At 48.2% G+C, this 15,631-nt stretch overlaps 1 protein-coding gene across 2 annotated transcripts in view; it reads right to left on the bottom strand.

The window, feature by feature from the left end:
* The window catches only part of KCNH5 (potassium voltage-gated channel subfamily H member 5), a 203,195-nt gene extending 188,446 nt beyond the window's left edge, over positions 1 to 14,749 (bottom strand). The window contains exon 1 of one of the 2 annotated variants that reach the window (XM_056851652.1): positions 14,565 to 14,749. In XM_056851652.1, the coding sequence (XP_056707630.1) occupies positions 14,565 to 14,637 (73 nt within the window). In that variant the 5' untranslated portion in view covers positions 14,638 to 14,749. The remainder of the gene's footprint in view (positions 1 to 14,564) is intronic. The other variant, XM_056851653.1, reaches the window with a different exon arrangement.
* Positions 14,750 to 15,631: the final 882 nt, after the last annotated feature.

Raw genomic sequence — 15,631 nt, 5'->3', positions numbered from 1 at the left:
TTGTTTTCTCCAAGGTGGTCAGGACAAGAAATAACAAGAAAACTGGAAACATTGGATTGGAGCCACTGGAGCATTTGGCAGATGGGAGGATTTCCACCTGTGAAGCAAAACCTTCTGGCCTCTTCCATCCTGCTGGGGCTCCCAAATGCCCTCCCCAAAATGCTGTTCCTTGGGGGCCCCTGTTCCTTTCAATGTCTCTCACCTTGAAAACCCTATGGCTGTGACTTGACGGCAAAAAAAAAAAAGATCTCAAAAAGTAACGGGAGTACCTTTTGTCATATTTGGAACAAGCAACATTTAAAAAAATCTTGAACCATTCCACAGCTTTCTCTAAGGCAGTGTTTTCAATATGTGATTTTGAGAAACCTGGAGCTCTCTAGAACTTTATCAGAGGATTCCTCAATGAGAAGATCAAGAATGGTTTACAAGGTTCCCAGATAAACAACTAGGCCACTGGAGGAGGAGGAGGAGAAGAATTGGTTTTTATATGCCGACGTTCTCTACCACTTAAGGAAGACTCAAACCAGCTTACAATCACCTTCCCTTCCCCTCCCCACAGATAATCTGTGAGGTATGTGAGGCTGAGAAAGTGCGACTAGCCCAAGGTCACCCAGCTGGCTTCATGTGTAGGAGTGGAGAATCAAACCTGGTTCTCCGGATCAGAGTCCACTGCTCCAAACTACCACTCTTAACCACTACACCACGCTGGTTTCTAGGGTTTACACTATGGATGATACCCAGCCAATGCCTTGTAGGAAGCGTCTGTGCATCCCAAAATATTTCGTAGAAGTCTCTGCAAGAGACAGGGATTCTATGGTAGATAGACGTGAGAAGGATTCCTTCGGCAAAGAACGTTTGCAAACTACCAACACTGAACTACAAAGACAACAGAGAAGAAACTTGGTCGCCTAGAAAGGCATCTGAAGTGATGGGCATCTGTGGAAAAGGCCCGAGTCTGTGAGTAATGCGTGCATCAGAGAGAACTCAATGTGCTGGCAGGTGTTTCTGCTTACTCTAGGGGAAAGATAGCCAGCTCGTGTTCAAAAGCAATAAGCCCACTAATCAATGTCTGCAATCCAAAAGTTGAATCAAATCTCATCTATCTACTGAGTATATTTTCATCCTTCTTCCAAGGAGCTCAGAGAAGCATCCTTCATTCTCCTTTCCTCAGTTCATTCTCTCAACAACCCTGTGAGGTCGGCTAAGCTGAGCGAGAGAGAAGGAGGGGGAGAGAGAGAGAGCAACTTAGTCCAAGGTAGGGTTGCCAGCCTCCAGGTAATTGAATAAAAAATAACCAGCACTAATGGCTAAATAAATCTACTTATTTAATCAAATTGTTCACTAGTTATTTCAAAATTGTTCTTACTATGAATGAAGATAGATGCAACATATAATAACATATACTGTCTCTATTGTTATTAAATTCTATAAGCATAACCAATTAAACAAAGTTGTAACTGGCAAGATACCTTGAAACATACAAATCTTAAACTCTATAACAACATACAAGTTTAAATACAAGGGTTATACCACAAAATGCCACAATCACCACTGTGAATGCCTGGAAAGTAGGGTTGTCAACCTCCAGGTAGTAGCTGGAGATCTCTCACTATTACAACTGATCTCCAGCCAATAGAGATCAGTTCCCCTGGAGAAAATGGCCGCTTGGCAATTGGACTCTAAGGCATTGAAGTCCCTCCCTTCCCCAAACCCCACCTTCCTCAGGCTCTGCCCCCAAAACCTCCCACCGGTAGCGAAGAGGGACCTGGAAGCCCTATTCCAAGGTCATGCACGGCCAAGTAAGGCTTTGCACCCAAGTCTCCCAGGTTCAAACCACTACATGCTGGACACAACATCACACGTAACCCCACACAGCTAGGGTTGCCAACCTCCAGGTGGGGCCTGGAGTTCTCCTGCTGTTACAACTGATGTCCACGCTACAGAGATCAGTGTCCCTGGAGAAAATGGCAACTTTGGAGGGTGGATTCTATGGCATTATACCCCACTGAGGTTCCTCCCCTCTCCAAACCCTGCCCTCCTCAGGCTCCACCACCAAAATCTCCAGGCTTTTCCCAACTCAGAGTTGGCAATCCTACATACAGTCAACTCTGGCCCCACTGGTAAGCTTAATTTCCTCTTGGCACACTGAGAAGGCAATCTGAAAGGGACTTCTCTGGAAATAAACCCCACTGAATAGCATAGGACTTACTTCTGAGTAGACCTGTCTAAGATGTTCCCTGACTGCTTATCATAGAATCATAGAGTTGGAAGGTCCATAAAGGCCATCTAGTCCAACCCCCTGCTTAATGTAGGATCAGCCTAGAGCATCCCTGACTGGTGTTTGTCCAGCCTCTGCTTAAAGACTGCCAGTGAGGGGGAGCTCACCACCTCCCTAGGTAGCCGATTCCACCGTCAAACAACTCTTACTGTGAAAAATGTTTTCCTAATATCCAGCTGGTACCTTTCCACCCACAATTTAAGGAGTCCTATCCTCTGCTGCTTACAGGAACATCTCCCTGCCCTCCTCTAAGTGACAGCCCTTCAGATATTTCAAGAGAGCAATCATGTCCCCCCTCAACCTCCTCTTCTCCAGACTTCTTCTTTTCTAGGCCCTCTTCCCTCTCCTGTCCCTTGGCCCTTCCGCTCACTCCACATTTTTCCTAGGTTCCAAGGGGCTCATCCATTGGAAGCCAGAGACCCTTTGAACCGTCAGCCAAAGATGGTTAATGAGACTTGTCCTGCCCCTTAGAGAAGATAGAGCCATTTAATCAATTTTGCATTCTGCAAAAACCTATCCAATGCTTTGAAATACAGGTTCTATTCATTGAAAGGATTTACCCCAGATAAGTATTTGATTGAAACCTCCACCTGCCTGGGTGGAATGTAATAGCCAGGAATGTGTACACCTGGTGGGTTTTTGTTTGTTTGTTTCTTGTTCATTACAACTTTATTTAAAGAGGGAGAGAGATTACAGTGCAGTGATTTCATGTAACATATATATTGAGGTTTTTAAATAATCATAACCAGAAGGAATGTGATCAGTACTGCGACACTAATTGCAAAGCTTAGGGGCTTTAGAAAATATGTTTTCAATGTCAAGAACTATTTCCAAACACTTTTACACACACACACAAAAATGCATGCCTGGGTGGAATGTAATAGCCAGGACCTGGTGGTATTTTTAAAATCAAAATTCTGTAGCAAAGGAACCCAAGCCTAGACCAAGAAAGCATGCATGCTCTGCATACATAATGTGAATTAATCTCAATTGTATTTGTGCAATTTGTTCTGAACACCATGGACAGCCCAGGCTATCTGCAGGTTTTTAGGAGTCCTGGTGTGGGGTGCTGGTGGTGGTCATAGAATTGGAAGGGACCACCAGAATCATCTAGTCCACCTGCACAATGTGGGAAATTCACAACCACCTCCCACACACACACACACCCAGTGACCCCTACTCCATGCCCAGAAGGTGGCCAAGATGCCCTCCCTCTCATCATCTGCCCACGGTCATAGAATCAGCATTGCTGACAGATGGCCATCTAGCCTCTTCTTAAAAACCTCCAGGGAAGGAGAGCTCACCACCTCCCGAGGAAGCCTGTTCCACTGAGGAACCGCTCTAACTGTTAGAAATTTCTTCCTAATGTCTAGACGGAAACTCTTTTGATTTAATTTCAACCCATTGGTCCATAGTGCCTTCCACTGCAGCTCTATTCTACGCCCCCCACCAAGTAGTTCCCTTCATCTCTCCCCCTCCCCAGTCACACCTACATGAGCACATGAAGCTCCCTTATACTGAGTCAGACCCTTGGTCCATCAGTCAGTATTTTCTACTCAGACCGGCAGCAGCTCTCCAGGGTCTCAGGCGGGGGTCTTTCACAACACCTACTTGCCTGGTCCCTTTAACTGGAGATGCTGGGGATTGAACCTGGGACCTTCTGTATGCCAAGGAGATGCTCTACCACTGAGCCACAGCCACTCCCTACACATGAAGCTGCCTTATACTGAACCAGACCCTTGGGCCATCCAAGTCAATATTGTCTACTCCGACTAGCAGTGGCTCTCCAGGGTCTCAGGCAGAGAGGTCTTTCACATCACTGACTTGCCTAGTCCTTTAACCAGAGATGCCAGGATTGAACCTAGGGACCTTCTGCACGCCAATCAGATGCTCTACAAACTGAGCCACAGTCCCTCCCCAATGGGAAGGAGCATAGTGTGACTTTGGTCCAAACTAGATGTTATATCATGCAACCATCACAAATATTTGCATGTGCAGCCCCCTGTGGGCCAAATAAGACCCCCTGGAAACCTTTCAGGTCAGGAAAATGGCACAGAGGCAGGAACTCCTGTTCCACCTGTGCCCCAGCCATAGTCCAAATTGGGCCCCTGCAGCACTTCTGAATTAAAATATTGTCGAAGGCTTTTCCGACCGTCATGTAGATACTGTACACAGGTATGGGAACCAGGAGCACATGACCAGGGCCCTGACTCAGAGCCAAACCCTGGCCTGCTTGGGCCAGGAGCCTGGGAGCCGTAGTGTCAGGCTAAGGGCCTGACAGCTGGAGGGGCTAAACAGAGGTCTTTTATGCATGGCTGTTTCCCTCTCCTTCACCCCTCCGACGACTTTTGGTCTTTCTGTTGATTATGCATGCCGTTTCCGACCGTCAGAGGTCGCCTCATTCTCCCCCTGTGTTTCCCCGAGTTCTGCCTGCATTTTCAGAGACCTGTTTTATCTTGAATTTAAAAACGTGGGCAAAATGCCGGAAAATGTAGGGGGAGAGCAAGGCGATCTCTAATGGTCAGAAGCAGTGTGCATAATCAACACAAAGACCCTAAGTCTTCAGAGGGGTGATGGTGAGCGAAACAGCCATGCAAATAAAGACCAGAGCAGAGTTGCTACAACATTGGTCCTTCCCAATTTCTCCCATTGGGGTCTGGGTTTCAGTGTAGGAGGATGGACTTCATAAACATTTCAGATAGGACACTCTTTTTGTTCTGCTGATTTTTTGGAATTGTTACTGGTTCGAGATTTTTCAGGAGTTTTTTTTAGGGTGCCGATAATTTGGGACCCTTATTTTGCACAGTTCCACTCCCCCCACCCCCCGAGGCAGCAGGAGATGGGTAAGGCAGAAGTGAAAAAGAGGCAGCCAACCCTAGATTTACCACACTAGCATCGTCTGCACTGGAGGCTTCACACTGCCGCTGGCATGGTGGGCAGACTGGTGGGCTCCTGGACTCCCTTGGCTGACATGGTGGCAATTTTCTCCCAAGCTGGGGGAGGGGCTTTTTATTTAAAGGGAATTGAATAGAATTCCCAGCTTTTTAAAAAAAGTTAAGTCTCCAGACCATTTTTCATTCTAGAGATATAAAGGGAAAGGCAACAGAAGAGGCTATAGACTTACTTTTTTTAAGTTGGGAATTCAGGGAAACTGGCACACATATTACTATAATGTTATATCAATATCATTCTAATCAATTTTTTTAAAATCCCTCCTGCTGATTGAGGAGGAAACGGCTGATAAACAGCCCAGCCTTGTGGGAATCCATGAGCCTACCAAACCTGAGGGGGTGGGTTCTGCTGTGTCCGATGCCAGCAGTGGGAAGAAGCCTTCCATGGGGGGGTGGTCAACACTGGCACTGTAAGTCCAGTACCAGTTCAGTCCTGTCCCCGTTAAAATTTAAATGATCATGGTTGGAGGCCAGGTCTATCTCACTATCAGCTGTTAGCTGACAACTGTCTTCCTGAGGGAATAGAGATGCCGACTAACAGCTGTTTTCCAGCCCAGCTTCCTCTCTTTCCCTTCCCACTCCTGTGCCTCCACAAAACACTCCCGAAATTCCAGGAAATAAATTCTCACCACACCCAGAATTTCAAAGCATTTGGGGTCTCTCTCTCATAATACTAGAACACGGGGTCATCTGCTGAAGCTGGAGGGTGAGAGATTCAAAACTGATAAAAAGGAAGTATTTCTTCACACAACGCATAGTTAAATTGTGGAACTCCCTGCCCCAGGATGTGGCAATGGCTGCCAACTTGGAAGGCTTTAAAAGGGGAGTGGACATGTTCATGGAGGAGAGGGCTATCCAGGGCTCCTAGTCAAAATGGATGCTAGTCATGATGCATACCTATTCTCTCCAGGATCAGAGGAGCATGCCTAATGCCTATTATATTAGGTGCTGTGGAACACAGGCAGGATGGTGCTGCTGCAGTCGTCTTGTTTGTGGGCTTCTTAGAGGCACCTGGTTGTGTGAAAAGCCTGCTGGACTCGATGGGCCTTGGTCTGATCCAGCAGAGCCTTTCTTATGTTCTTATGTTCATTTCGGGTGTCCCCAAGCCAACCAGAGACAGTTAATTTCAGGTATAATTTCATCTTGGGTATACCCCTAATTCAATGGGCCTTGGCAAATGTCCAGATATACCATCCACTGACATAACCCATAGATACTGTCTGGAAGGTGGCCCTCAACCCCCAGAATTCCCTTATCTCTTCCACCTCTATGCATTTTTCAGTAGGCTATTCTCATGAATACATGAGCACATGAAGCTGCCTTATACTGAATCAGACCCTTGGTCCATCAAAGTCAGTATTGTCTAAGACCAGCAGCGGCTCTCCAGGGTCTCAGGTTGAGGTCTTCACCTACTTGCCCTGTGGCCCAGAGTGGTAAGCTGCAGTACTGCAGTCAAAAGCTCTGCTCATGACCTGAGTTCGATCGCGACAAAAGTTGGTTTCAGGTAGCCGGCTCAAGGTTGACTCAGCCTTCCATCCTTCCGAGGTCAGTAAAATGAGGACCCATGTCAGGATGTGACGTCACCCCATGGGTCAGGAATGACCCGGTGCTTGCATAGGGGACCTTTACCTTTACCTTTTTACTTGCCTAGTCCCTTTAACTGGAGATGCCCGGGATTGAACCTGAGACCTTCTGCATGCCATTCTCATACTCTTTAAATCCTGTTTTTATACGCTTAAGGACTAGAAAGTTGGTTTTTTTAAAAAACCAAAGATGAGAAAGTCAGTGCCTGATACTGATCACACAATTGTGCCTACATCTAACCCTGTGGATACATCACTAGAAAAGAAAGCAGGATGTTAGATAGGATGGGAAATCTGCCCTTTTCTAGCCCCCACCCAAAGGGGAAAAAACCCTCAAAGCTCAAACTGAATGTGAAGATCATGTGTCTCTGTTTGTACTATGCACAATGCAGGCTCATGCAGCCTCAGTTTGCCTTGGGGCCATGCAGGGAAAGAGAAAGAGGGGTTAACCCTTCAACTTCCACCCAGTTTCACTATGCAAAACATGAAGATACACTCTGATCAACTTAACACAGCATGCCAGTGTGTGTCATAGCAGCTAGGGCGCTGGATTAAACCCTGAGAGACCTCGGTTCAAATCCCTTTCCATGAAGCTTGCCTTTATCAGGTGTTTTCTCTGAGCCTAACTGACCTCACAGGGCTGTTGAAGAAGGGGAGAACCATGCATGCCTTGACATAAAACTCCTGAACTCCTTGAACTCCTGAACTCCTTGACATAAAAGCATAGAAAACATGAGTATCGAGGAAGGGGACTGGGATCGTAAGGAAATAACTTCCAGAAGCTTCTCTGAAAATAAATTACCATTAGGTTGTCTTGAGTGGAACCATAAAATGTCTTCAGTGGAACCATAAAACCATAAAAGAAGAGTGAGGAAAAAGCTCTGGTGAGGAGGAAAAAGGGAAAGGGGAAATGGCCAAGAATAAACAGAAGATAGGCAGTCTGTGGCATGCTTTGCAGATGACTGCTTTTCTGTGCTTACTTTTCAGAAACAAAGGCATCTAAATTGCAATGAACTATGGGCCTGCCTGATTTTCACCTCAGAAACAACTTCCAAAGTGGGATTCTTTGCCGTTTCAACAGATCCGTCCTTTGCCCTGTTCCGTAATGCAGGGACAGAAGACAGACTTCGAATAAGTGAAAAGTAGGTCAGCCATAGACTGACTACAGCATAAGTTAGGGTCAGATTTTATCAGCACACCAACATTGATGAATCTCCACCCCCCCACACACACACACACACCCTAACACAACACTAACCTATCTACTTACTTTTCAGTCATCCTCACTAACTGCATATACTCATCATGTTCCTAGACCCTATGAAAAGATTTTCTTGGCCAGTCTAACTTTCTGCTTTCTTCACAGTTTGAGTAGAGATTGCCAACGTTACTCAACACAGACTCTTCCCCTCTGCAGTTAGAATGTTTGTGCACTTACATCAGATGATTCAGTGGCTGCTAGGACAGGAGTTTGCCAGTAATATCTGCTTTTTTTCTGATAAAGATCTCTGCCTAGCCTAAAGATCTCTGCCTAGCTTAAAAAGATCTCTGCCTAGCTTTAAAAGGGTTTTAAAAAGGGCTAAGCAAATGTGTGGAAAGTGAGTGTATTAAGAGCTGTTTGGGTGCTAAAGGCCTAAAACATTTTTAAAACATGTCTCTTATTTAATTTATAATTTTTATTTAAAAATCAACGTATTTTCATTATTTACATGACAATTCTAAACAACTACCGGTATGTATATTTACTGAACACAAGACACTTTTGACGAGTTAAAGAACTTATAAAAACATTGTCCAGTGACACTAATCAATACTCAAATGTAGGTCAGGACCAAAAACCATAAAAGGGTTCTCAGTTCTTAAAGAATGCTGACTTCTTTATTTTCCCCTCTTGCAAATGGACTATTTCAGTTTGCTTTGATAACTTTGCTCGTAGCCATATCTTTTGCATCCCAGACTTTAGACGAAAGCATCCTCCGGCTTCTGTGATCAGCATTTTAGCTGCAGTGCAACAGTCTAAACTGTAACTTCAGGCCTAGACATTTATTCAGTGTTTATCAACTCCTTCCTCCAAGCTCAGCTAACATGGTCACATCTCAAAGTTATCCTCAGAATAACCCTGTGAGGTAAGTTAGTCTCAACTGATGAGCACTGCGGCTCAGGTCTCCCCAAACCTAGTATTCCATTCTCACCTGGCTTTCCATTTGCCATAGTCACATAGCAGGTTTAAAAGGAGGGGGATTAGTCTGCATACATCCCTTGAAAACCACCTGCACCCCAGGCTTAATTTCCCACAGCTTTCCCGTCTATCCCTGCCAGTTGATACCACAGGCAGTTGTGAATACAGTACCAGCATAGACACCATAGTGTTTGTGTGTGAGTGTAAGTAAGAAGAGAAGCTTCAAAGGGAGATTAAAATGTGAGATTGCTGAAATTGGGTTCATTCACAAAATCAGGACAGTGGACCCCCGCCTCTCCCAGGGCTGAATAGAGACATAGGGTTCTTATCTCACTACATATGCTAATGTTCTGCCCCTAAGGATTTCTCCTCTGCTCTAATCAAGCTGACTACAGTGTGCATTGTTCATCTGCATCCCGAGTCTTTTCTTTGCAACAGCCCTCCCACATTCTGACTGGGATATAAGGGCTCAGAGATCTCCATTCTGACTTGTATCTGATGAAGGGAGGTTTGGCTCTCCAAAGCTTATACCCAGAAAATCCTGTTAGTCTCTAAAGTGCTACTGGACTTGAATCTAGAAGTAAGTACCATATCAGCCTATCCACAAAAGTGACCTCTTTGTGGTGGGGGGGGGTGAAGCTGCCTTATACTGAATCATACCTTTGATCCCTCAAAGTCAGTATTGTCTACTCAGACCGGCAGTGGCTCTCTGGGGTCTCAGGCAGAGGTCTTTCTTATCACCTACATGCCTAGTCCCTTTAACTGGAGATTGAACCTGGGACCTTCTGCATGCCAAGCAGATGCTCTACCACTGAGCCACACCCCCTCCCCAAAATTTTTAATGTTGGATGTCCCCCAGATCCCTACCAACCATCCTCCCTCTGGTTGCCTGGAAATTCTGCTCCTAGCACAGGGAGTCAGAGGTTTGCTGCCACCATGAACAAATGAACACATGAACCTGCCTTATACTGAACCAGATCCTTGGTTCATCAGAGTCAGTATTGTCTACTCAGAACGGCAGCAGCTCTCCAGAGTCTCAGGCAGGGGTCTTTCACATCACCTACTTGCCTAGTCCCTTTAACTGGAGATGCCGGGGATTGAACCTGGGACCTTCTGCATGCCAAGCAGATGCTCTACCACTGAGTCACAGCCCCTCCCCATTATCCAATCTGTTTCCAGTTTAGCGAGCACCATCTACTACCTGACCCTTTTAATGATTTAAAGATGATGGTGGTGGAAAGTGCCATCAAGTGGCAGCCAACTTATGGTGACCCCAAAGGTTTTCAAGGCAAGAGACTAAGAGAGGTGGTTTGCCTGGACTTTCGTCGTGGTCTCCCATTCAAGGACTAACCAGGGCTGACCCTTCCTAGCTTCCAAGCTAGCCTGGGCCATGATCAAGCTAGCCTGGGCCATCCACTTCAGGGCTTAAAACTGAAATACAGACAGACTGACCCTTTTTCCTAGACCAGCGGTTCCCAAACTGTGCTCCACAGAGCCCTTGGTGCTCCGCAAAACACCTCCTAGTGCTCCGCAAAGAGATTGTATAGAAAAACACTACTGTCATTCGGTTTAGTATAAAAGTGCTTGGTAAAAATTAGTGCTCCGTGATGACTTTCTCTCCTGAAAAGTGCTCGGTGACTCAAAACGTTTAGGAACCGCTGACGAAGAGGAAGAGGAAAAAGCGTTGGTTTTTATATGCCAACTTTCTCTACCAGTTAAGGAAGAATCAAACTGGCTTACAATCACCTTCCCTTCCCCTCCCCACAACAGACACCCTGTGAGGTAGGTGGGGCTGAGAGAGTGTGACTAGCCAAAAGTCCCCCAGTTGGCTTCATGTGTAGGAGTGGGGGAACCAACCCGGTTCACCAGACTGGCGTCCGCTGCTCACATAGAGGAGTGGGGAATCAAACCCAGTTCTCCAGATTAAAGTCCACTACTCCAAACCACTGCTCTTAAACACTACACCACACTGGCAGTCAACTGCAACTTGACAGCACAGAATTAGTAGGCCCTGATTTGGATGGCTCAGGCTAGCCCGATCTCATCAGATCTTGGAACCTTAGCAGGGTCAGCCCTTGGATGGGAGACGGCCAAGGAAGTCCAGGGTCACTACACAGAGGTAGGCCATGGCAAACCACCTCTGAACATCTCTTGCCTTGAAAACCCTATGGAATCACCATAAGCCAACTGTGACTTGGCAGCAAAAAATAATCTGTTTCCTGACAGAGGAATCAGTGAGATGTGGAACTGCGGAGCCTTCTGCCTTCTGCTAAAGCCACATAACATTGGCTCTCTTGTTCCCTAGGAGCCCTTTGACCATATACCTTAATCTTAAGGCATAATGAAAACAAATAAATAGAATGGCCTGAAGAAACCAGGTACAAGAAGACTGCAAAATCTCTGAACCATAACATCAAGTTTTTAATAGGGTTTCCATTGAATCATAGAGTTGGAAGGGACCACCAGGGTCATCTAGTCCGACCCCCTGCACAATGCAGGAAATTCACAACTACCTCCCGGCCACACACCCAGTGACTCCCTACTCCATTCCCAGAAGATGGCCAAGATGCCCTCCCTCTCATGATCTGCCTAAGGTCATAGAATCAGCATTGCGGACAGATGGCCAAATAGCCTCTTCTTAAAAACCTCCAGGGAAGGAGAGCCCACCACCTCCTGAGGAAGCCTGTTCTGAGGAAGAACCGCTCTGTTAGAAAATTTCCAAGAATGGAAAGAGATATAGAAAGACATGAAACACACACACAATCTCCTCCTCTGGGATTTTATAAACTTCAGGGGCTTGAGCAAAATAATTTTCCTTCCCCTCCTTTTTCCCTTTAACATAGTCTTAGCAGTTCTCATCAGGCCCTTTTTGGTGACCCCCCCCCTTTTATTTTGGTTAAGATACAAAGTGATGTTTTCTTCATACCCAGGGAGTCCCCCAACTATACAGGAACTCCTGCTGACCTGTTGACGACTTGCATTTTCTGTTTGCATGATTATGGTGAGGGCCAGCTCCTTTCTGAAGAAGCGATGGAGTGTTGTAAGACTTGAGAGAGACTCGGGTTCAGATCCAGACTCAGCTGAGAAGTATGCATCTTGGCCTTGGGCAAGTCTGTTAGTCTGTCTGTCTGTCTGTCTGTCTGTCTGTCTCTCTCTCTCTCTCTCCACCCCCCTCCAGCCTACAGTGCCTCCCAAGGATAAAATGTAAGATCCCTCTTGACCCAGGAAAGAGTAGGATGCTCATGGGACGCATAAATAAAGATTTAAATGTATTGTTTAATAAATTACTTCCCAGGTGCTGTAGGGATTTACTTGTTCCAAGAGCACGAAGTTGCAACCGAATTGCTAGATTAAATAATTTCAGCACTACGGTATTTCAAAGACCAAGGAAAATGCATGAAGCATCAAAAATAAATTAAACTGGGGATAGATTTAAAAAAAGAGAAGGCTGAGAGGGGATATGATAACCATCTTCAAGTACTTGAAGGGCTGTCATATAGAGGAGGGTGCCAAGTAGTTTTCTGTTGTCCCAGGTCAGACCAGAACCAATGGGTTGAAATTAAAACAAAAGCGTTTCCCCCTAGACATTGGGAAGAATTTTCTAACAGTCAGAGTGGTTCCTCAGTGGAACAGGCTTCCTCGGGAGGTGGTAAGCTCTCCTTCCCTGGAGGTTTTTAAGCAGAGGCTTGAGGGCTACTTGTCAGCAATGCTGATGCTATGACTTTAAGCAGATGATGAGAGGGAGGGCACCTTGGCCATCTTTTGGGCATGGAGTAGGTACCACTGGGGGTGGGGTGGGGGAGGGAGTTGTGAATTTCCTGCACTGTGCAAGGGGTTGGACTAGATGACCCTGGCGGTCCCAACTCTATGATTCTATGATTCTATAACATACCTGCAATAACAGGTGGCCAATATTATCTGAAGGCATCACTTTACATGTTAAGTGTCCGTTAGGCTTTTGCCAAAAATACTGCGTATACGAGCGCTTCGTACAGGCACCGGCTTTAAAGAACTTGATAATGAAAGTGCTTTCAGGGAGGCCTCTCTGTCTTTCTGTATACATTTTGCAATCAGGGCAATTTGCTCTCATCAGAGAAGTGTGCCCGTTCTGTTTTCGTTACGCTAGCTTATTGACACCCCCTCGATCTTTTCTCAAAGCTTTGCCTTCCCTAAATATTTCAGAGGAAGCCCTTTCCGTCAGACAGATGTCTGGAGTTTGTTTCGAGACACCCTTTGGAAGGGAAGCAGGGAGAGAAGTGAAAGGGGACCAGTGAGCAAAACAAAGCTTTCTTCCCATCTGATCTTTTAACCTGCTTGCCCAGGGTCTACAAGAAAGAATCCCCCGGAGCCTTCCTCAAGCCTTTGGTTTCTCCTGATGAAGAGAAAGGAGGGTGTTTGTGTACACAACACAATCTTTCTTGCCACCAAAACACACACACACACACAGAGACACCTGGATTTCTTCTCTCAGGGTGTGAGACTTGACGACCTCACACAGGCGTTGCACGTTGTTATGCAAGAGGAATAAAAGATTGCCCCAAAAGACACAACAAAGGGGGGTCTACATCCTAAAGTCACCTTTCTCCCAGCAGGCCTCCTGTGCTTGTAACCCCCTCTCTGAACACGCCTGTTGTGTCACCTCCATCAAATCCCTCCACCCCCAACAGACACTGTCAAGTTTAGATTGCAAGTGCCTTGGGAGCAGAGACCAATCTCTTCTCGTGTTCACTTAGGTTATGTAATGATAATGGTGATAGTGATGGGTATGATGGTTATAATGATAATAATGCTGATGGTGGTGGTGATGATGATGATATCCAGCAATTTTCCCAACCTTAACCTGGATGGCCCAGGCTGGCCCAATCTCATCAGGTCTCAGAAGCTAAGCAGGGTCAGCCCTGGTTAGTCCTTGGCTGGGAGACCACCAAGGAACTCCAGGGTTGTTATGCAGAGGAAAGCAATGGCAAGCCACCTCTGCTGGTCTCTTGCCTCGGAAACCCCATAAAGGGGTCACCATAAGTCAGCTGTGACTTGAGGCACTTTACACACACAAACGCACACACACAATAATAGTTGTCATCATTATTTAAGTTAGTTGGTTGATTGATTGGTTAAAATATTTCTCATCCGCATATGCATGAACACCTGAAGCTGTCTTATACTGAATCCCTTGGTCCACCAAAGTCAGTATTATCTACTGAGACCGGCAGCGGCTCTCCAGGGTCTCAGGCAGAGGGTCTTTCACATCACCTACTTGCCGGGTTCCTTTGACTGGAGATGCTGGGGATAGAACCTGGGACCTTCTGCATGCCAAGCAGATGCTCTACCACTGAGACCCAGACCCAGCCCCCTCCCCCCAAAGGAACTTAAGGAATTCAGGTCCAGGTCACAGCAGTGAGCACCTTGGAAACATGCACTTTTCTTAGCTTCAGAAACCTTCCACCGAAGTCCGGGGGGGATTCATAGGGAGAGTTACCAACTTTAGGGCAGTTCAAGCCTCACTTTTCCCTCTCTTGCCCCGACCCACCGGGCTGGGGGTGCCCAAGGGGGGAAAGGCGGGGTCCGTGGCTTACCACTTGAGCGCCGGACGATGTTCTCCAGGAACGTGTTCTGCGGTGCCACCAGCCCTCTCTTGCCCCCCGGCATCCTGCGCCTGCAGAGCCGGGCTCTGGAGCGGTGGGGCGGCGTCGGGGGCGGCGGGGAGGGGCCGGGAAGGTGTGTCGCGCCCAGGGCCGTGGAGTAGCTGAGGGAAGGCGGACGAGGCAGTTCATGGTAGTGGCGCCCCGGCGGCTGCTGGAGCCCCGACTGCGGCCACGGCGCGCTCGCCGCTCGGGAGCTGCAGCCGGCGTGGGGATTGCGCCTGCGCGCCCGGCCGCCTGTCGCTTCTGCCGCCGCCGCCGCCGCCGGCAGGCAGCATGACCCCGCTCCGAGCCCGGCCGGCCGCCCCCCGCCCCCCGCCCCGGGCCAGCTGCCACCAGGACGGGGGCGACTCAGCCCGGGCGAACAGCTGGCGGGGGGAGCCTTCTGGCCGCGCCGGAGGAGAGGGGGCCGAAGAGCGGCGACGGGGGAGGCGAGGGCTGGATTCTCACCCAACTCTTCCCGGCGGTTTCAAACAAAAGCGCGGAAGGGGCGCGCGATCCCCGCGCCTGGAAGCCGGCGCCGCTCCCCGCCCCGTCGACAGCCAGCGGCCGGCCGAGAGGAGAGGCGCGCAGCCTTATAGGCGTCCTCCGGCCGCGCCTTCAGCACCTCGGACAGCTCCCCGGACCCGCTTGGCTGGACAGGCGCGCAGCCCTATAGGTGACCTCCGGCCGCGCCTTCAGCACCTTGGACAGCTCCCCGGACCCGCTTGGCTGGACAGGCGCGCAGCCTTATAGGCGTCCTCCGGCCGCGCCTTCAGCACCCCGGACAGCTTCCCGGACCCTCTTGGCTGGACAGGCGCGCAGCCCTATAGGCGTCTCCAGCCGCGCCTTCAGCACCCCGGACAGCTCCCCGGACCCGCTTGGCTGGACAGGCGCGCAGCCCTATAGGCGTCCTCCGGCCGCGCCTTCAGCACCCCGGACAGCTCCCCTCGCCGCTTCTCGCCGCAGGCTGCAGGGACCGGCTCGGCCGAGCGCCTCCAGCCTTCGCCATCGCTACGCCG

Source organism: Euleptes europaea, chromosome 6, assembly GCF_029931775.1.
Source record: "Euleptes europaea isolate rEulEur1 chromosome 6, rEulEur1.hap1, whole genome shotgun sequence".
Lineage (NCBI taxonomy): Eukaryota > Metazoa > Chordata > Lepidosauria > Squamata > Sphaerodactylidae > Euleptes > Euleptes europaea.
This window is presented reverse-complemented; position numbering and strand designations above follow the sequence as displayed.